This window comes from Populus alba, chromosome 12 (assembly GCF_005239225.2).
Source record: "Populus alba chromosome 12, ASM523922v2, whole genome shotgun sequence".
NCBI lineage: Eukaryota > Viridiplantae > Streptophyta > Magnoliopsida > Malpighiales > Salicaceae > Populus > Populus alba.
The window spans coordinates 12357842-12380509 of NC_133295.1; the positions used below are offsets into that span (position 1 = coordinate 12357842).

Genomic DNA, 22668 nt, shown 5'->3' on the forward strand with positions numbered 1-22668 from the left:
AAAAAAAAAAGAGAGAGAGGATTTTCTCAGTTTTGAATAGATGCTCCAATTGAGATCTTTTGATAGTTGAGACACTGATTTGTAGTTTTCTTTTTTTTAAAAATAAAAAAAAACCGACACTATTTCATTTTCAATTTCAAGCTTCAACTGCAATGAGATTCAGCTCAGAATTCTTCAACCGCCTCCTCTTTCTCTCTCTCCTTCCCTCGATTTCCTCGACAAAAATCCAGCTCTCTCAAAATCCTCGCTTCCCCAACACACACGAAAAACACGTACATTTATACACATACGAACACGTATAAATACAATAAAGATTTAAAAACCTTTCCGCGCAAATGGATCGGAGGAGGGCGGGGAGTCCGGTGTATACCAGACAGTGGAGCAACGAATCACGTGGTTCAAACAGTACGGGCTCGTCATCTCCCGCGCCGATGTCACCGGCGCACCCGAACTCACGTCTAAGTTCAAACATGTCAACAATCAAGCGCACACAAAACGTGGCCGCTAAGGCTGCTGCCCAACGGCTGGCTCAGGTGATGGCGTCATCGCAGACTGCAGACGACGACGACGAAGACGATCTAGATTTCCGATTTCCTGCTCGACCGGCTCCGGTTCCTGCTTCGTCGGGGTTTGGTAGTGTTAATCATAGAGGGAGTTCTAATGGTGTTTCGGTCACTAGACCTAATAGATCTCCGTCTCCTGCGGTAATTTTTAGTGCGTAGTGGCTTATACGATGCGTTTCAAAATTTAAATGAATAATTCGATTCTATAGTGTTTATGAGAACTAGTGCTAGTAGTAGTTGCTATATTGATGTACAGATCTCTGCTTGCATTGGCAATTTCGATATTTAATGCTTTTATATGGATAATTATGTGTCAATTACATTGATTTTCAATTTAGATATCTGATTCCAATTATGTTGAAGTCGAGTTTGGAAATTCTTTTTTTTTTTTGAGGTTATTTTTGTGTGTATATGTGTTAGGGTTTGACTGGATCCAGGCTAATTGCAGGTTTGGTATTTTTAATTAGTTAGGTCGGAACTTTATGGAGAATGTGCCATCAGTTCGGTCTACATCGGCTGGAAGGCCATCAATGTCAGTTCGTGCAGCTACAGTGGTGCCACCAAGCAAACAATCACTAAGAACTCCCGTTTCTATTCCTCCTATCGACCCTCCATCCAGTAGGAATAGAGATAATAAGAGGTTCGGCTCTTGTTGTAATCTCCTTCTTTTTCTTTCTTTTTGGCGCTTTTAAGCTTTTGGAAGTGAATGTGGCTCTTATGGTGTCGATAGCTATTGGCTTAGCTTTTAATATGTTTTGGTCTAAATTTTTATTTTTATTTTTGTGGAGTATATGGATTTACAAGATGAAGAGCTTACGGGTATTTAAGTTCATCCATTTATCAATTGGCAACTTGAGTGTAGACTTCTATTTGTTTGCATTCTATCGATGCTTTGTGTTTAATTACTTGAATATTCTTGGTGCCAATTACTGCAGGTTTACATCAGATGTGGGACAACTTAAATTGGCTGATTCAGGAGATCAGCGTGAAGCTTCAGCACTTCGTGATGAAGTATGCCATTCTTACCAATCGTCAATAGTAGACATACAATTACTTTTATTTATTGAAGATAGCTATAAATTGTTTGAACCAAGTTGCTCTGAGCTTTGAAGCTAAAACGAGCTAAATTTTACAGCTTGATATGCTGCAAGAAGAAAATGAAGCTATACTTGACAAGGTGTGTGATCCCCCAAGAAAAATTAAAATTTTAGTTAGCCTTGTCCTGTGATGTTTAACATTTATACTTTCTGTACAGCTTCGTAGTGCTGAAGAAAAACGTGAGGAGGCAGAGGCTAGAGCCAGGGAGCTTGAGAAACAGGTTAGTCATATCATTTAGTCATTGGTTTGGTTTTCCTATTTGTAATTTCTCTTCTTCAGCATGTTGACTTTGATATATGAAGCAAAGCAGCCTTGGTCTCTTATCCGTGTCAAGCATATTTTCTTGCTTTTCTTTTTCTTAATCATTGTATGAAATTGTTTATATGCTTGGTAGAGTAGATACAAAGACAGTATCTTCTTTTAGTACTCTTCCTTTAATGGGGAAAAAGGAAAAAGTAACTGGCTCTGAAGTACAAAGGGATGTTTGAAGTATACCTAGACAAAGAGCTCTGAAATAAACCATATTGAGTGCAGGTCCAGTTTGATGAGTTACTAGGGTACTTGTGGCTACTATCTAATTGGTGAGTGTGCTAGGGGGAGTCAGCAAGCCAACCAATTTTCTTTCTGTTCTGTAATTGACAAGCTAATATACTAATATGCCATTGCTGGTGCTGGTTACTTATAAGAAGTCTAGAATATGTTTCAGGGATTGTCTATAAAGCATGGATATTCTATTTCAGATGCAATGTGGATAGGGTTTATCTGGGGGAACTAGTGCCTCTCAGCCTTTAGGAAACATATCTCAACATTTAAAATCTCATATGCAGATACATGTGACTATGGTTGTTTGCCTATATTTCCTTTTTCCTCATGTCCGACACTTTTTTTAATCATGTGACTGATGGGAAACATCACATATTGCTTTTTCCAAACATGTAACTGAGTCTTTCAAGATTGACATGATTTCTATCTAGCAAATCCAGTTGTCTGTTCGTACATGACTCACCATGTGGTCATTTATGAGGATATATTGTTGACCTGATTACCATTTTCATCTCATATTTGGCCTCTATGTTAATTTCCATAATTTCTGTTAAGGTTATTTTTTCCTATGTTCTCAAGTTCACTATATGTAACACTGTCGAACAAGCCTCAGCATATCTGGAATACACTATTTGATCCACTTGGATTATAGCACATGCTCTAATTTGGTTAGAAATTATAGCTCAACTTAGTTTAGTGGGCCAAAGCACTCTAAATTTTTCTGCATGGTTGTGCTTTCATCAATGATTTACAGATCTTATTTCCATTTCAAATTCTCTATTAATAGGTTGCTGCTCTTGGAGAGGGTGTATCCCTTGAAGCTAAACTGTTGAGCCGGTAAGTATGGTTAGTTTTGTACGTTCCATGGTTCATTTGATTTCCTGGTTCTTAATTCTATTCTTTTTTTTTTAAATATATATATGTAGGAAGGAAGCAGCATTGCGTCAAAGAGAGGTGAGTTTGGGGACTATGTGCCAGTGGAGCATATATGAATTTGAGAGTAGAGTAGTCTTAAACTTTTTATTTCTCATGTTCTCCAGGAACATAAACTTGTTGGTCCATTACTTGAGCTTTTTTTATTACTTATTTTCTCTTTTTTGGTTAACAGTATCGATTAAATTTGCTGATTTTATTTAAGTGCTCTCTTCCTTTTCTTTCTTTCTTTTTTTTAAGGGTGCTGACTCTTATTCTTTTAACAGTTCTTGTTACGGTACTGAAAAGTTTCTTGTCACAGGCTGCTCTTAAAGCTGCAAAACAATCTACAGATGGTAGAGATGCAGAAGTCGCAACCCTTCGTACAGAACTTGAGGTGCGATATGCTAATTCTGCCAAGTTGGTGTTTATTCTCATTAGTTACCTTGAGATGTCAAGCCTTACCTCATTTCTCAAACCAGAGCTTGAAAGATGACACTGCAACAGCTGCGGAACAGCTGCAAGAAGCTGAATCTGAAACAAAAGCTCTTCGCATGATGACACAAAGAATGATTTTGACCCAGGAAGAGATGGTGTGTGCATTAAATTGAACTTGAGGTTTATATTTAGCCTTGTAGTTGTTAACTGTTTGCTGCCCATATCTTATAGGAGGAGGTTGTCCTGAAGAGATGTTGGCTTGCACGCTACTGGGGTTTAGCTGTCGAGCATGGTAATCAACTCAAATATGATCTTTCCTGCTTGGGGAAAAATGGTTACATGCTTTGAATTGCTTGTCTTTGTTAGAAGGGGCATATAGAGACTGATGCATGAAGCCCAGCTAGCTTGTTAGATATGCTAGTGCACTTTGACGGGTTTCAACTTTTGATCTATATTGGATAGCCATCATAGAAGACCTATTGTAAACCTTTCTTTTTTAATGGATCGTGGTTGTCATCTCTCTATTGTCCACATCCGACTAGGGGTGTGCACAGGTCAGGTCAGGTTTGACTGTATTTTGTATCCAACCTGACTTTTAATTTCTCCAAATTCTAATCCGTAGAAAACCCAAACAGTTCAGATGAGGCTGGTTGGATAGTTTTTTTACAGATAATGTTGATAACCACAGGTTAGGTGGGACAAAGGGAACTTTAAACAGCAGTTTCCTCATAGCCAAAGCTTAAAAAATTCAGACAAACCACACTCACTGTCATACTTGAATGTGACAAGACCATGATGATAGATTGGATCTAGCTTCACGTCCCCTTTTGTATATATATATATATGTGACAAATTAGATCGTTTTCTAAGGGTAGAGTTATCACTGCCACCAAAGACCCACAGCCGATTGATATCATTCAAAGAGGTTTAGGGATTTTGTGGTTCTGATTTTTCAGGATGTAGAAGTTTTAGGATTGGAGGAGAGAAGGTAGTTTGTTTTTGACAAGTGCAGGTGGCTGAAGCAGGGTAGTGAAGAGGGTAAATAAAATTATGTATCTATAAGAGGGTTAGTTACGTTAAAACTCATAATTTTAACTTTACCCTAAGGTGGTGCCATAAGAAATACATGGTTGCAATATATGCGGGTTGGGTAAGGTTTGGCAGTCTGACGCGCAACCTGACCCACGCAATCCATTTTCTAGCTCTTTAGATCCAATTCTATTTGATATCTGGAAACCCAACTTTTGTGGGTTGGTCACGTTAGATGATGTAAATGGATTCAATAATTTGAACGTGCCTAATGTAAATTATGTTGTTTTGGGTCTATTGGCTATTCATATGTAATCTTCCATTGACAGACTTATAAGTCATGCAATGGTCATGTTTTCTATCCATGGCAGGCTCATTCCATCTCTTCATTCTTCGGGCTGGGCTAGAAAAAAAATTAACAGTATTGTTGCATACACATGCACAAGCTTCGAAACGAGTCCTTTGGCTACTGCTAAACTGCCTTTTGTTCTGTTTCTTTCATTTCTTCAGGGATTTGTGCAGATATAGCAGTGTCTAAGCACGAGCATTGGTCTGCTCTAGCTCCTCTTCCATTTGAAGTTGTCATTTCTGCTGGACAAAAGGCTAAGGAGGAGTTGGATAGAGGCTAGTTTGATGATTGCTTATTAGCTTATTTCCTATTTCTGTTTCTTGTTTAATTTTCTCCATCATTTACCATTAATTAGTCTTATAATCTATAATGTTGTATAAATGAAACAGGTGGTGGTGATTCAGATAGGAGTAAAGTAGTTCGTGATTTGAATGATCTTACTGGAGAGGGAAATATTGAAAGTATGCTTTCAGTGGAAATGGGATTGCGGGAATTAGCTTCTTTAAAGGTCTTCTTTTTTAAAAAGATATATTTTAACCTCATTGTCAGTTGCTTTAATTTTATTTTCTTTGATGTACTCGTCAGTAGCATTTTGTAAAACCATACTTTCTTAGTTTACATGGGTTTTTTTGTCAGTTGACATGGATTTCAAGAATCGCTTGTAATGATTTCTCATACTGTCAAGCACTTTTTTAATAACTTTTATGTACCAAATGCATAGTTTTGCTTGTTGAATCATTCATGAACCTCATTGTTGGTTATTTTAGTTTCATTTTCATTGATGTGCATATTTGTCGCTTGCATTTTTTTTTTCATTTGACATTGATTTTAAGAATTGCTTATAGTGATATCTTTTACTGTCATGTACTTTTGAATACCATGCAATTTATTGATTTTTTTTTTTTTTTTTTCTGATAATGTCCCGCCTCACCCTGTTATAAGGTTGAGGATGCAGTTGTACTTGCTCTGGCTCAACACAGACGACCCAATATGGTTCGACAATCCTTCTCAGGTAACTTACCTCTGTTATTTATAAGTTATTTTTTTACTCAACAAATGTGTTGGTTGAATTTCTTGACTAATGATGTGGTATAGCATTTTAATGGTGCTTTTCCTTCTTTTGTCATATGAATTTTTGTAGCCTACTGTTTAGAATCTTTGTGATGAGTGTTATGGTAGTTTGATATGCAATACTAAGATCTGGTATCCAATAAAAGTTGTTCTGAGTTTGCTGAAAATTTTTATTCATACTAGATCAAGTTTTTGGATGTTTATCTGTTAATGTATGTTACCTTTTGAAGCAATTCTTACAAAAGAAAACATGATAACCTGTCATTTATCTTTTCCTCTTGTTTTTTTCTTCTTTCCTGGTTTTCAGATTCGAGACCACCAGGTGATCCCAAGTTTACTGAGGCCACTGGTAAGAGGTGTACCTTATCTGTCATCAAGTTATGTTTCATGAAATAAAATTAACGAGCCCTGTCCCTTGTTTTAACTGCAGAATTAAGTAAAGCAGAGGCAGAAGATGTTCATTTCAAAGAGGTCAGCAGCTGTTGTACTTGACTTATTATTTGTTGTCACTGTTTTTTCATTTTAAGATTCCAGTCTTGCTACAGGACCTTGTTACAATACAAAGCCACTATTTTTTTTTTTTTGTCATCTGTGATCATGTGCATAGAGAGCAAAGAAGACTTTCCTTCTCCTGTATACCTTACCTGACCATTCTTTCTTTCAATGATCTTATCTTCTAGGTCTAGTCTAGCATTGCAAAGGCTTTGTAGGTCCAAATTCTGTGATCATGTGCATTGAGAGGAAAGAAGACTTTCCATCTCCCTTATACTTTACCTGGTCATTCTTTCTTTTCATCATCTCATCATCTAGGTCTAGTCTATCATTGCAAAGCCTTTGTAGGTCCACATGCATGAGGAGGTCTGTATTGTACTTTTATTAGTTCTGAGAAATTATTTCAAGCTAGAGTGGAATCCTAGACCTCACATTATCCATGTATTTATGTCTTCCAACTGTTAAAGCATCGAAACATGAAAGTTTAAACTAAGCGAAATAGCGTGCAGGTTTTGAGGGAGGGAATGGAATGGAAATGAGAGTAATGGAAAGGAAACTAACCCAATTTCCTTTGTTTGGACCCTAAAATTAGGAACATAAAGGAAAAGAAAGGAAGGGGGGAAATTAAATCTCTAAATCTCCTTTTGGTTTGTAAAAACTTTTCTCCCGAATTGGGTGGAATGCAAGGGAAATAATAATAATAAAAAAATTGACACAATTTTTCCGAAAATATCCTCCTAGAAAAACATTCTAGTTGAACATCTTCAACTCTTCTTGTGTAAGGATGATTTAGTAAAAAAATAAATAAATAATGTCACCTGTTTTCTTTTCTTTTCCATGTATATCCAAACAATGAAAACTTAGTTCCCCCCACCTTCATTGAACCAAACAAAAGAAATTTAATTTCACTTCTTTTCCTCTCTTTAATTCCCCTTGTTGTCCCTAACATCTTTAGATTGCCATACACTGAATGAATTTCACCTAAATATGATTTACTTTACAACAACAACAGACTGGTGTTATAAGTTGGGATAACAATAACAACAATAATACTGACAAAACAGTGTTATGCTTTCTGGTCCTTTTCTTCTATAAAGCCATAAAAAACTTTCAACATAACCTATTTGGATACTCAACATTACCCTTTTGGCATCAGCCCATTCCAGATGTGCTTCCCTACGTTTTAACTCTATATTTGCTCTACCATGCATAGGGTTAAATAATAAGTTATGGTCTGGGGAACACTTGAAGTTGATAACCATCTAAAGCAGACAACCTCAATCTGATCTCTCTCAAGTCTTGTTTGTTCCTCATGATTTCATTTCATCAAAGGCTACCTTGTTTGTCTGTTATGGACTTCTTTAATATTATGTTCTCACATTATTGAAATGAGTGAGTTTGCAAATATGTGGTTTGTGACAGTTGATTAGTACCAGAATTTATGTATATGTTGATTAAAAAATACTTCAATTTGTTATGTGCAGGCTTGGCTAACTTATTATTGGAGAAGAGCCTTAGTACATGGTGTGGAAGAAGATATTGCAGAAGACAGGCTTCAGTTTTGGATTGGTCGTAGTGAGCAGTCACCGACTTCACATGATGTTGTGGATGGTAATTTATATGCTCCTATAACAAAACATTGCAAAAATTCTAGTAAACAGGCACCAATTATCTTCCTCTCTCTTTCCCCTAATGCTTTATTTAGCTATTTATGGTCCCAGGTATAATTTGCAAAATCCTATTTAAAAATTCTTGAGTTGGTAACTTGTTGGTATTTCAGATCCAATATTTGATCAGGCCAGCTAGGTCCAGTATCACCCATTGTTCAAATAGTCAGTCATAAACTCTCCCCACCATGCTGAATGGCTTGGAAATCCTCATGTTAATGGCTTTTATGAAATTTCAAAATGATTGAAATAATACATGTGGTCATGAAGACCTCTTATGTTGGCAGACTTGGTAGTGCAATCCTTTTTACATCTTGCCTTGATAGATGGCGTGTGCAGTTCTTGATGTTTTCAATTGGTGTCCTTGATGCAGTTGAGCGAGGTGTATCGGAACTAAGGAAGCTGAGCATAGAGCAACAACTATGGGAAGCATCCCGGAGAGAAATTGATCATTCTTCTTTGGCCCCAGGTGCTAACCATAAACACACCGATTCAGAGCTCTCTTCATAATGGTCGCAAGTTTAAACAGCTACATTCTTTCCATCCATTTTTCCTTGTAAGTTATGTCAATTTTATGCATGTAAATTTCCTTTTTATATATGTTTTTCCCCTCCACAATCAATTACCGTTATAATTCCCCTTTGAACTTGTACACAACCTGAAATTAGGCTTCTTGTCTATACGATACTCAGATTGGATGTGAGAGTCAAGTACATGGATCAACCGGTTCCTTCACAACTTAAATTTTGTATTCATGCAATTCATATGGCCAAGGCAAAGACATTGGAAAATCTTTAGTATTACCATTCAAAAAATTGTTCACTACCCCGGTGCCTGGCTTTAACATTGCCCTGTGCCCCAGCACTTCTTTCCTGCTCGTCTAAATCTTTTGAGAGATTTCAGAATGTATTAAGTAAATATCTTCGGATTCCACAGAGACTTTTTCTCGTTACAGAGACAGATCATGCCTGTGAGTGGAGTAATGGTAGAATCCCTGAAAACCATAGCCTGTGTTGCCCTGCTGAAACTTCCCCCCTCGTGGAGGTTTAGCATAGAGCAATAACCATGCTAGTGTGATATGGAGTAGGGTCCGCTTGATGTCTTCAATTTTATTTTGGCCCTAGATGTACAAGGAGCAGGTCCAAGTCAGCAAATTCCGAGCAGACAAGCACTCAACTTTAATCGTCAACTTGCCATTCTACACTATCAATTTTCAAATTGTGCAGAAGCATACTAGACAGGCTATATCATAGAGTTTGTCATCTATTCCTCAAGTATCATTTTGTTAAAAACATGTTCCCTGTCAATTAAAAAATGATTTGGCATCGAAGACTTTCAGTTTTCATGTCAACTAAAAGTCAACACCTGGCCTAACGGTTCCCGTGAACAAGACGAGGGCAGAATAAAATCTTAGCAATTCAAGAGTCTAACTTAGCGAGTCTTTTGTGGGATGGCGTTGTTTTTGAAATTTTTTAATTTATTTTTTAGTTTAATATTTTTTTATTTGCTGACATTAAAAATAAATATTGTCTTGATGTATTTATAAATAAAAAATAATTTTTAATGAGAGTCAAACGCGGCATGTGGCATTTCATCCTTTAGCAGTAAAGGCAAGCAGACCTGAATAAAATAAAGAGAAAAAGTTGATGAGCTTTTCTCCACTATGAAACACAAGGAAGGAGCCAAGTGAAGGAAGGCAGCGAAGGAAGAGAGGGAAAAAGTGGACCTTTGCTTTCATTGCAAGAGTTCAAAGGCCAACACAAACCACTCTTCGCACTATCACATTTTCCAACTCCGATTCACCCAACCACCTCTCATTGTTTATGGAGAAAAGAGGTTTCAAAGCTGCCTTTCTTGTGGATCGCATCCACACCTTACTTTTTTTCTACCCAACCACCTCTCATTGTTTATGGATAAAAGGGGCATCAAAGTTGCCTTTCTTGTGCATTACTTACGCACTTTTTTTTTTTTTTTGTAAATATATTCTCTTGGAATTTTACTCTTTATCACTGAAATTGAAATCTTGTCTTAACCAAACACATTTGGCGATAGAATCTTCACATTATAATCCTGAAGAGACTTTTAGTATTTCTTTTAGTTGGGAATGGTGAAGGAAAATCCATATAAATCAGTGGCAGAGGGGCGAGTACCGGTAGAAATGATGATGCCTTGTTAAAATTCAATACGTTGGGTCCATTCCTGAAACTGGACAGCAACATGGCAATGCCAAACATCATGCAAGGCATCGGATTTTGGCATGTTGCTGTTTGTTTGCAGGCCTGTTCATATCCCAAACGAGTTTCTTTTCTTTCCCCTCTTATCTCGAGTAGACACGCCCCACGCCCTGTAGCTTTTCAAAGAGTGGTCCAAACACTCGGCATCATAGATGATGGTATTCTTGTCCGTGATCTCTCAATGCCAGCCAGTCCCATCTTCCCCACGTTAGGGTTTTACATTTTCTTGTTTGTGTAGCTGTGATTAGTGAAAAAAAGCTACAGAAAGCATTGTTTTTTTGCCTGTCATTATAAGCAATCCATGACCAGCATTGACTCCGCTTCTCTGTTGCCATTGTATGTGGCACATTACACTGGCAATTTGTTCTTGAGATTTGGTAGGTAAACTCTCTTTTTTTCTATGCAAGTAAGAGATTGAGGACCCATTAGAAGCTATAATGAGATGTTTTGCAGCTATGATGGGGAGCATGTGGTGTGTGTGGACCATTGTATTTAGGAAGAATACTTTTCTTTAAAGAAAAGATGGAGACCTCGTTAATACAATGTCGTAATCTTTGTACAAGCACAAAAAGAAAGGAAAGACAGGTGACTGGATGGTGTATCATTGAGATAATCAAACTTTTTGGAAGAAAGACCATGTTACAGGCCTATGCCCATCTTCACAAATAGCCTTCATGAACTGGAATCCATGGATTTTTAGTCCTGGCAATTAGATGAACCCAGAAAAATGGAAAATTCATGGTTTTCCGACAACAATTGGTTACCAAAACAGGATAATGCATGTGAACATTCCTAAAATTCTACCTACTGTGGATTGTCTTTCTGTTCCTTCAATCTCCAAGTCTTCTCAACATTAGAAAACTAGATAGTATTCTGCTTGTAATTCAAGAAAGGTCGATCGATCAGGCTATTTTTTGGAAGAACAAAACTGTGAAGGCTGCCAATACCCTGAAGATACTGCCATATTCTCTCTGGATTTTCTTGAGAAAGAAATGAATACACATTTTCTGATAAAATGGAAAGGGATCCTGGAAAGCCACTTTTTAAGGGAACATACCCTATCCTCTTACAATAGTATAGAAGGATACAAGGTATTTGTGGATGCCTACTTGCCTGGTCGGTATAGCACTCGTGAAAAGCCAAAACAAAACAAAATTAATAGAACTGTAATTTCCGAGAGAGAATTCAAGGATCCGATAGATAAAGCATTAGAGATTCCACTCTCTCTTTGCCTTTTCAAAATGCCAACCATATGTGCTGACTCAGCTCTAAAGTCTCAGCCTAGTAAGCACTGGCACAACTCTCTCTAGTTATTTGAGTACTCTCTCACACATCTCTTTCAAACACACCATTTTCAGGCCTGCAAGCAAAAAGCTAGAGATGTAATGATAATATAAAACAAGCCTAGTTATTTATTATTTAATGCCCTGCCCTCAACTCCATGTCCTCCACTGAGCAACATTTTAAGCAGGCCTTTCTCTTGAAGCACTTTATCTCTCAAGTCATTTTTCACTTTCTGAAATTATGCACTCTCAAACTTGGAAAGCCATGGCAATGGCTGCACTAGTGGTTCAGCTGTGCACTTCCATGGGTGTGGATTCTTCTTCACCTCATCCTGATAAGATTGCTAGGCTTCCTGGACAACCCCATGTGGGCTTTCAACAATTTTCAGGTTACGTTACCGTGGATGGTAACAAGCATAGAGCTCTTTTTTATTACTTCGTTGAAGCAGAAATAGATCCAGCATCAAAGCCTTTGGTTCTCTGGTTGAATGGAGGTTTGCAGCTACTCACCTTGCTTCATATTTAAGGCCACTTAAATGAATCAAATGACAAATGAGTGATGTTCGGAAAGAAAATTCAGTTACGTTCTTTGATTTGAAAATTTGAGTTGCCATTGATGTCCCATATCTGTATTTTGTAGGGCCTGGATGTTCTTCTCTGGGAGTAGGTGCATTCTCTGAAAATGGACCTTTCAGACCAAATGGGAGAGTTCTGATCAGAAATGAGCATAGCTGGAATAGAGGTACTAACACAGTCTCCCTCTGTGTTTTTTTCTCTTTCTTGAAAATGTAAACTGTAACATGATTATAGAGTGAAGGAAATTTTATGCCCAAATGTATTGCAGAAGCAAATATGTTGTATCTGGAGACACCCGTGGGTGTGGGGTTCTCCTATGCTACAGATAACTCCTCCTATGTGGCGGTAGATGATGAGGCAACAGGTAAGTCCATCAACTTCAAAACATCATTCTCATTCCTTTTGTTGAGTGGCACAAATGAATGTGATGCTGGAGTCACTGTGACAGAAGCTTTATAGCCAAATTGTAGCCCACTATCACTCTTTAAACATAAAAGCATAAAGCTTTCCCTTTCGAGAAGTTATGGTTTCTTGGAAAGTACAATTAAGCCTGAATATGCAATTTTTATGTTGGGATAAAACAGTTTTTTTGCCTCCCCACCAAGCCCAAAAAAGATAAAACCAAAATAAAAGGGGAGATCTCCTGGTTCTTTAGAAAATCTTTAGGTTGTTGAGATGCATTATTAATCTACCGGAAGTATCATTATTAGTTTATTACCTTTATTTAGCACTTTAAAGTTATGTACTATCTTCTAAAGGTGTTTTTACTTTTGTTTTCTTAAGCCAGGGACAATCTTGTGTTCTTGCAAGGCTGGTTCCACAAGTTCCCTCAGTACAGGAACAAAGATTTATTTATAACAGGGGAAAGTTATGCAGGTATTATTACATCTTGTACTACATCAATTTCCATCTCTTATAATCTATCCACAAGCAACAAGCAATTATAACATTACTGCCCTTTGTTTTTCTCATTGATTCTTTCCAGGCCACTATATTCCTCAACTTGCAAAGCTTATGGTTGAAATTAACAAGAAGAAGAAGCTAGTCAATTTGAAAGGAATTGCGGTAAGGACTGTTGCATCATATTTTTGTGACCAAGAGATCGCAACCCTTCTCCAGAATTGAACTAATTTGAATTCTATTGACGTTGATTGATGACAATCAGGTAGAATTGAACATTTGATTAGACCTCTTCATGACATGGTTTTTTTCCAATGCAGCTCGGTAATCCTGTTCTAGAATTTGCTACAGACTTAAATTCAAGGGCTGAGTACTTCTGGTCTCACGGATTGATTTCAGATTCAACATACAAAATGTTCACATCTGCTTGTAACTATTCAAGATATGTGAGTGAATATTATAGAGACTCGGTTTCATCTATTTGCTCACTAGTTATGAAACAAGTTAGCACAGAAACCAGTAGGTTTGTGGACAAATATGATGTTACCCTTGATGTTTGTATTCCATCAGTCCTCTCACAATCAAAGGTTATAAGTCCTAAGGTAAGCCTTCACAGAAAAATCAACTGCCTCGCATTTACTTGTCTCCATTCTTCTCAAGTGTGCCTGAAAGTTTTTGCTCCTAACTTTCTGTTCACAGCAAGTGTCTGAGAGGATTGATGTTTGTATAGAAGATGAAACTGTGAATTATCTGAACCGGGAAGATGTGCGCAAGGCTCTCCATGCCCGGCTTATTGGAGTTCGCAGATGGGAAGTTTGCAGCAAGTAATTCTCTTGTACTAGCTGACATATTCTACAATAGCCATACCAAGAATTATTCTCATGTTGCAAATAAAGATTTCATTTCTGATTCATCCACAGTATCAATAAGTAACTGATCTTTTGACCTTAACCAAAACCATAAGAGTTATATGGACCTATGGAATTGAGAAAAAGAATTTCACTACAAGCCTATAACTTTTTATTTTTTCTTCAACTGAAATTCTTTACCTTGTTGAATACAGCATTCTGGATTATGAGGTGCTTAACATAGAGATACCAACAATCAATATTGTTGGATCACTCATCAAGGCTGGAATTCCAGTGTTGATTTACAGGTAAACGGACACCAAAATAGTTCTCGAATAAGATTAGTGAATGTTCAAGGTTGTAACAAGTATATAGCTCTTACAGTGGAGATCAAGATTCTGTGATTCCGTTGACCGGAAGCCGAACCCTTGTCCATAGACTGGCAAAAGAGCTGGGACTCAATACAACCGTCCCTTACAGAGCTTGGTTTGCAGGAAAACAGGTAAATCCTTGATCAAAAGGCAGCAAATGACATTTTCTAAACGACCATATCAGAATATTGATTCCGTACTTCCTTTCAGGTTGGTGGTTGGACTCAGGTTTATGGTAACATCCTCTCATTTGCTACCATCAGAGGCGCATCTCATGAAGCTCCATTTTCACAGCCTGAGAGATCACTCATGTTATTTAAGTCATTCCTGGAGGGCAAACACTTACCTGAAGTTTTCTGATGAACTGCTAAGGTTCTAATGTTGAGATACTATGTATATACGTGATGCAATTCATGATTTCCAGAAGCATTCTTCGTTTCTGCCGAGAGGAGAAAAAAAAATGAAATCATCCATTAGTTTGTTTTTATGGTTTTTGTGATGGAAAATATATTTGTGGATGGAAATTTTATAAGAAGTATGTTCAGAGAAAGAACATGAATACCTTCTCATTCTCGCCATGGATAATCAGAGTTCCCCGCCGCTGCAATAACCATTAACCAGCAGTGATGCGCAAATCATTCTGCTGTAAGCTGACAACACAGGAACCTTCAGAATAACGTTCTCATAACACAACAGCAATAAAAAGCATAATCTTGGATTCAAATTCCATTGATGTGTACAAGAACATAAAAATATTTCGCCAATGAGTTGGAAAATCTAAAGTGAGACAATCTTAGTTTAATATGCTGGGTAAAAAATCAGTTGGTTATGCATGATGATATTATATTCATGTAAATAAATATTTATTATTAATAAAAAATATTTTATCTTTAATATTCATAAAACATTACATTTATACTTCATTCATTTAGGAATCTAATATAAACATTAAGTAAAGCTATTGTAATAAAAAAATATTTTATTTTTAATATTCATATAACATTAGATTTATAAATCTAATATTTCATTTATGAATTTATAAATTTAAAATAAATATTAAGTAAAGTTGTTATAATTAAAAAATTTCTATTGTATTAAAACATTGTTTTTAAAATATTTTTGAATTGATGGTCTTTTAAATTTTTAGATATTTATCACAGGTGTAGAGACTGACACGTAATTTAGTTTTTTTAAATTAAAGGAAAAAATAATAATTGATATTAAATGTTCCAGGATGGTGGGAGAAGAGGTCAAGAATCCTCTGGTTCTCCTGAATATGAGACTTGGGGTTTGGGCTTAAGGGCCGGCACCTTGTATTTTGAAGTTCAACTTATTGCATCAGTCTCCACCACTTTATCGGAATATACTTGGCGCCATTGATTGTTCTGTTCTTATTTTCATGGAACCCTCCACCCTCAGCTTTCTTACTGACCTCATTAACAATGCTTATAAAAAATCCCCGGTTTATTTCTTTCCATTGCTCTTCTCCTTCTCTGCTCAAGGTTGAAGATTAAATATCATTTGAAGTGGTGTCATATATGATTTTAAATCTTAATCTGATATTTCTCTGCTCCTATTGATGGCAGCAAGGCTGCTCTAAGATTTGTTGCTGTATTTGGAGTCTCAAGACCTGTCAGCCCATTTGAGTTTCGGTGGAGATATGGCGGAGAACTGGGGAGGGGCACAAGATATTAATGGACGATACTGTAGGGAAGCTTACAAGGATTTGAATTCATAACCATGATCTGTACATTAGGAATTTCTGTATCACCTTCTTGTAGTACAACTCCGAAGAAAGAAACGATTTCTGATCCTCTGAACCATCGATGAAGAATCTTGAAGCTGTGTTTCATTACTTGGATCTTAAAAATCATTACCAGTATTGTGGTGGTATTAGTGATGCTGCAAATTTCAGATGCATGTGAATTGAGTATCTTCTTAAATGATCGAAATCAAAATCAAAATCAAAATACTATTTTACTACTATCATCGCCATGGAACCTAACACTAAGCAGCCACACTGCTATGGAGAACGCATAATCAAAATCGAAATGATCCCTGGTTTCATCACAACTTTTGCATAAAACACAGGTGGTGCCGATCATTCCGAGCAAAAATTTTAAAAAATTATTATTATTATACCTCTAAACATCTCCGGAATTGTGCGTAATGCTTCTGGAAATCCCAGATCTCTATTCTGCTTAAAAAGTTTCTTTTGATAACGAAATTAACTTCATTTATTTTTTAAATAAAAAAAAGAGTTATACTGAGGTCGTCTAAAGATATCATTTTAAAAAACCACAGTGAGAGCTTCTTGCTTATATGAGATTATTAGATGAAAAGTTTTTGTTTATGAAATTATTAGATGAATCTAATTTATTACTTACAAAAAATACATAGAGTATCTTCTAGTTTAGTAATTTTTTTAACTTTGTCTTAGTTCTTTCAGAAATTATAATTTACATTTTAGATCAAAATAATTTTTCAATTTGAATAAAAAAATCAAATTACACTCGTATATAATTTATTAGAATTAGTTTCTTTATCATATTACCGCCCCTCTAGCTAGATCGAGCTTGTTCAAACCCTAAAGAAAAATACATGTGAAATAAAAATCGAGAGCCCCAACTTGCTTTTTGAGAGTTTATTCTCTTACCTTTTATCAGATTCAAATAAATAACCCAATTTTTATAGATCATAAAGTAAAGATTTGTGGTTGTTAGGCTTGTTGTGTTGTTGACGAAGGAAAAAGAGTGAATTGCACGAGTTCTTGAAGAAAGGAGATTATAATGAATGGATGTGTCAAATTTATGGTGTGCCTCTTTTCAAAGGTGATTTGCGTGTATTAACTATAGCTAAAACTGATTAATGTTTTACAATAGTGTAGATTCTGTAGAATACTAGTGAATTCATTGTGAATTACATTATTCAAGTGAATTCATTGTGAATTACATTATTCTATACTGTACCACAAGAATTATAGATTATGAATGTTTTTAGTGTGGACTATATAATTGGCTTGGCAAACTAAGCGTACACGTGACGCTTAGGCTATGTCTCAGTGCTAAGCACATCCCAGCACACACGTTGTGCTTGGGCTGCGTTGAGCTTGACCAATGCCCGCACCTCACTTGGGACACCTGGCACTTGGGTCATGCCACTGGACTAAAGAGTAATGGGTCCATGTTAGGACTCATGATGAATAGGTCTAGCGTCAAGACCCAAGCCTAAGGTTCTTGGTTCTAAGATTTTAAATATTATTATTTATTTTTAAAATATTATTATTTTTATTATAATTAATATTATTAATAAAATAATTAATAAATTTCAAATAAAATATTGGTATTAATATGGAAAACATATTATTATTTATATTATAAATTTTTATGGTATTTTTTATAAAAATAAAAAGCAAGTCCGCGGTGTAATATTATTAAAAATATTCAATAATTCTATATATTAATATAAAAAATATTATAATTTGCATTGTATAGTATTATTTTTCTTACAATACAAAGTATTCATCTAAAACATATTATTATTTTTCTTATTATTCAAAGTATTCATATCACAATATTATTATTTTTCTTAGAATTCAACATATTCATATCAAAGATATTATTATTTTGTTATAATATTAGTATTTTTATAAGAATTCAAATTTTTAATATAAATTTTTATTATTATTTGCGTTCTAAATATTCTTGGAATTAAAAATAGTATTATTTGTGTTATGAATATTATTATTTTTACTATAATCAAAAGTATTAATATTATAAATATTATTATTTTTATAATAATTAATATTATTAATAAAATAATTTCTAAATTAAAAAAAAATCTTAATATTGAAAAACAACCATAGATTTGATTTGAAAAGTAAAACTAAAAAAATACTATTACTATTATTGTTATTATCATCGTTAATAAATTTAAAAAAATTATTATTACTATCGAAGAAAAATCATACACGTGACGCTTGAGCTCTTGCTTGAAGCACACACGTGACGCTTGCGTCCTACCTTTGTCCTGGGCATATCTCTGCGCGCACATGGTGCTTGGACGGCCTAGGGGCTTGGCACATCCCAACGCACACGTGGCACTTGGGCATGCCAAAACCCAACTATTCTTGAGCCTTGCAATCTGCATAACCTAAAATAGCTTTGAGTCATTCGATATGCAGGGTTCAAAATAAACTTAAGTCATGCTTGTGCAAGACTCAAATAGCCTTGAATCCTGTCACCATCAAGACCCAACTTTTTAAGAAAATAAAAGATAAGTCCGTGGCGTAACGCGGATCACCTAGTTAATTTTCACTAATCCAAAATACTTCAATCATGAAACAACATGCTATTTAAGAAAATTCAATTTTGTTAAAAAGTAGACCTCAAAACACAGTTGTTTTGCACGTCTTCCAGCATTTGAAATTGTTGTTTTCCCATCATCAAGATGAGCAATAATGCATATCTTGCAATAATTGAGAGTGTTGTTGCTTTCCTTTCACAAAAGGAAACAACTTTTGGGAAGGTTAAATCCTTAGCATACTTTTAAATTTTGTATTTACCAGTTTAAATTTAAGTTATGTAATTGTCAAATTTAAATGAAATATCAATAATAGTTTTTGTGTTAATAGTTGATTTGAGAAATCATAATTTTTAGTTTGATTTGAAATAAATCAAATTTAAATTGATAGTATTACTAAATTAAATCCTTAAATAATAATTAGTCATGAAAAGAAAATCTTGAAAGAATTATTTGGAAGACCAGGTGAATCCCTTAATAGTAAGCATATGCAAATTCATTTTTGAAACGTTATTAATCTTAAGCCAATCAAAAGTCGTACAAGGGATTTACATGGCTGTTAAATTACAAAAAGTAGATGCAAGCATGGCCGACATTATCTTAAAACTGTTTTCTCTTATGTGTCTTTTCTTTGACGTCCATTCATTTTCTTTTCTTATGTTAATGAATGTATGTGTGCCTCTTTTCAAAGGAGATTATAATGAATGTATGTGTCAAATTTATGGTGTGCCTCTTTTCAAAGGTGATTTGTGTATTAACTATAGTTAAAACTGATTAATGTTTTACAGTAATGTAGAATATTATTTATTATAAATGAATTTATTATAAATTGCATTGTTCTATACTGTACCATTAGTATTATAAATTGTGAGTGCTTTTCAATGTGGACTAAACTGTTAAACTACTTCACTTAATAATTACAACAATTGTTGTGAGGGTGGTAGATATTATAATTGGATGGTATCAAAGAGTGACAAGGTAGAAATTAATCAATGATATTATGATTTAATTATTCTATAAAATATTAGAAAATCTGATGAGTTGAGATATTTTTAATAAAATAATTGAAATTCCACACAGATTATAATGTATTTTGTGTTCATCAGTTTTTTTTTTTTTTGTAATTAATCCTTTTGGTTTTAAAATTTTAATATTTAATTTCTATAGTTTTTATCCATGTATAACTCGATCATTTTCATCTATTTTATATTATTTTTTAATTTATTCTGTTTTTTTCTTTTAAAAAATAAAACAGGGAAAAATAAGTAGATCATACCAAAAAAAAATGATAATAAAAGAGAGCATTTCTTTGAAACAAAATACTACTAAATTAAGCATGGTCAGGGACTATTTAATTAGTTCTTGATATTACATGTGTCAATTATTTTTTTTAATAAATTATGAGGATTAAGCTGTAATTAACTTATGAAATTAAAAAAAAAAAACATCAGTACCATATGCTTGGCTTTCAACACAAAATTTTTCAAACAATAATGTATGAAAATTGAATTTCGTGATTTTTTTTTATTAAATGTTTTTTTTTTTGTACTGGTATGTGTGATCACTTTGTTTTATAAAAAAATAATTCATTTATAATTGTTACTTTTATTTCTTTTTTTATTATATAATTAAATAAAAATAACTTATTGAAACTAGTTAAGTTTATGCCTTGAATCATGTGCTTTTTACTTCTTTTTGTTCACCTATCATTTTTCAGAATTTTCCTTTATTTTATAGCTTATTGCTTTCATAAAATTAAGACAAATGCCTCCGAGTCTTGAATTCTCTCATTTTTTTAAATCGGATTTCGTTGTTTAAAATAGAACTATCTTATTATACAAATTCCAAGCGGCGCTTGGATGTTGTGGATGGATTGAGAATCGAAGGCAAACGCTACACACATGGATTGATATGTAGTCAAGGATATATCAAGTGATCTTATAAACTCTAGTTTTTAAACATTTTTTGTTTATGAAATTATTTGATGAATCTAATTTATTATTTTAAAAAAATACGTAGAGTATCTTGTAGTTTAGTAATTTTTTAACTTTGTCTTAGTTATTTTAGAAATTATAATTTATATTTTAGATCAAAATAATTTTTCAATTTGAATAAAAAAAATCAAATTACACTCGTATATAAATTATTAGAATTAGTTTCTTTATCATATTACCGCCCCTCTAGCTAGATCGATCTGCAATTTCTTCTTCTTTGTTTTCTTTATGTTGAGCTTGTTCAAACCCTAAAGAAAAATACATGTGAAATAAAAATCGACAGCCCCAACTTGCTTTTTTAGAGTTTTTTCTCTTACCTTTTATCAGATTCAAATAAATAACCCAATTTTTATAGATCATAAAGTCAAGATTTGTGCCTGTTAGGCCTGTTGTGTTGTTGACGAAGGAGAAAAAGTGAATTGCACGAGTTCTTCAAAGGTGGAGAACTGCGTATGTTTACTGAGCCAAAATGATTCAATCATTGAAAACAACATGGTATTTAAGAAAATTAAATTTGAGAAAAAAGGTAGAGATCAACAAAACACAGTTGTTTTCCATCATCAAGATGAGCAATAATGCATATCTTGCAATAATTGAGAGTGTTGTTCTTTTCACAAAAGTATTCAACTTTTGTTAAATCTTTAGTATACTTTTAAATTTTGTATGCCATTTTAAATTTGAGTTATGTAATTGTCAAATTTAAATGAAATATCAATAATAATTTTTGTGTTAATAGTTGATTTGAGAAATCATAATTTTTGGTTTGATTTGAAATAAATCAAATTTAAATTGATGGCATTACTAAATTAAATCCATAAATAATAAGTCATGAAAAGAAAATCTTGAAAGAATTATTTGGAAGATCAGATGGATCACTTAATACTAAATAAATTTCTCAACAAACTAAGCATGTGCAAAATCATTATTAATTAAGAACTAAATCCGACACCATCCTTCCCCGGACGATTTTATTTGGGAATACCAAGAACATTAAACCCACCATCGACGATCAAATTCTGGCCAGTCACAAACTCAGAATCGTCAGAAGCAAGAAACAGCACTGCGTCAGCTGCGTGCTTCGTTTTCAACACACCTTTCAAGTAATAAGTCGACTGAAAAAACTTCTCCACCTCCTCTACTCCCATTTCGAATGCCTTGCATGCTAGAGGTGTCGCCACCGGTCCTGGCGACACACAGTTGACTCTTATCCCATGCTCGCCCAACTGATAACTTGCACATTTCATCAGTGCCAAAACCCCGCTCTTGGACATGATATAATCTGTGGACTTGTCCCCTGCAAGAGTCGCAGCGGCGCTTGATGTGCAAATGACGCTGCCCTTTACACCTCCGTCCACCATGGCACGCGCCGCGTGCTTTAGGCATGCTGCTGTGCCACGCACGTTTACTGCAAAGAGTTTGTCGCTCGAGTCCAGGTCGAGGTCAAGAACATTTTGCTTACCAAAGCTTGCAATGCCGGCATTGCAGAATATTACGTCAAGGTGACCGTAAAGTTGAACAGTGGATTCCACAAGGGATTTGACTTGGTTTTCATCAGTTACATCACAGTGGATGTAAGTGGATCTGTTAGTTCCGATGGATTCTGCAAGCTTTTGGCCCTTTTCATCTTGAATATCTGCGATCACGACTGCTCGGGCGCCATTTTCAGCAAAGGCAAGCACGGTGGCCTCGCCTATGCCACTGGCACCTCCCGTGACGATAGCAACCTTGTCTTGAACCTTGTTCTTGCAAGGTTTTGTAGATGCCATTTTAGCTTTGTTTTTGAGTTTTGCAATGAATTACACGAAAGATTCAGAATTTAGTATGCTTATATCAAGAGAATTGATGTCGATACTTTGACTCCTAGCTATAGCATTGGGACCATTAGATTTCGGAGATCTGCTGTGATGGTATTTGTGATTGTTTACAGTGTTTTTTATTTAAAAATATATTAAAATAATATTTTTTTTATTTTTCAAAAATTATTTTTGATAATTATAT

General features: G+C 34.8%; 3 protein-coding genes across 7 annotated transcripts; 2 read left to right on the forward strand and 1 right to left on the reverse strand.

Annotated features, from left to right (window-relative positions):
* Nucleotides 1–140: 140 nt before the first annotated feature.
* On the forward strand, nt 141–9592 carry LOC118044621 (coiled-coil domain-containing protein SCD2). 5 transcript variants are annotated; one of them, XM_035053012.2, is made up of 18 exons: nt 141–714; nt 1035–1203; nt 1499–1574; nt 1699–1740; nt 1819–1881; nt 2992–3041; nt 3131–3158; nt 3439–3513; nt 3599–3709; nt 3786–3846; nt 5094–5207; nt 5322–5440; nt 5875–5944; nt 6311–6352; nt 6434–6474; nt 7980–8106; nt 8536–8718; nt 8831–9592. In XM_035053012.2, exons 1-17 carry the CDS (start codon nt 336–338, stop codon nt 8670–8672), a joined length of 1704 nt encoding a protein of 567 aa, XP_034908903.1. In that variant the 5' UTR covers nt 141–335; the 3' UTR covers nt 8673–8718; nt 8831–9592. The 5 variants fall into 5 exon arrangements, with proteins under 5 accessions (XP_034908903.1, XP_034908902.1, XP_034908901.1 ...); XM_035053011.2 differs by having other exon boundaries at nt 8855–9592; XM_035053010.2 differs by lacking the exon at nt 8831–9592 and having other exon boundaries at nt 8536–8810.
* A 2040-nt stretch (nt 9593–11632) lies between these two features.
* On the forward strand, nt 11633–14927 carry LOC118044620 (serine carboxypeptidase-like 45). Its single transcript, XM_035053009.2, has 10 exons — nt 11633–12173; nt 12320–12421; nt 12524–12619; nt 13039–13131; nt 13241–13320; nt 13476–13757; nt 13855–13979; nt 14219–14311; nt 14388–14505; nt 14585–14927. Exons 1-10 carry the CDS (start codon nt 11921–11923, stop codon nt 14732–14734), a joined length of 1392 nt encoding a protein of 463 aa, XP_034908900.1. The 5' UTR covers nt 11633–11920; the 3' UTR covers nt 14735–14927.
* Nucleotides 14928–21499: 6572 nt separating this feature from the next.
* Nucleotides 21500–22522, reverse strand: LOC118044618 ((-)-isopiperitenol/(-)-carveol dehydrogenase, mitochondrial). Its single transcript, XM_035053008.2, has one exon. The coding sequence runs from the start codon at nt 22434–22436 to the stop codon at nt 21639–21641; it is 798 nt and encodes a 265-aa protein (XP_034908899.1). The 5' UTR covers nt 22437–22522; the 3' UTR covers nt 21500–21638.
* Between the last annotated feature and the right edge of the window lie 146 nt (nt 22523–22668).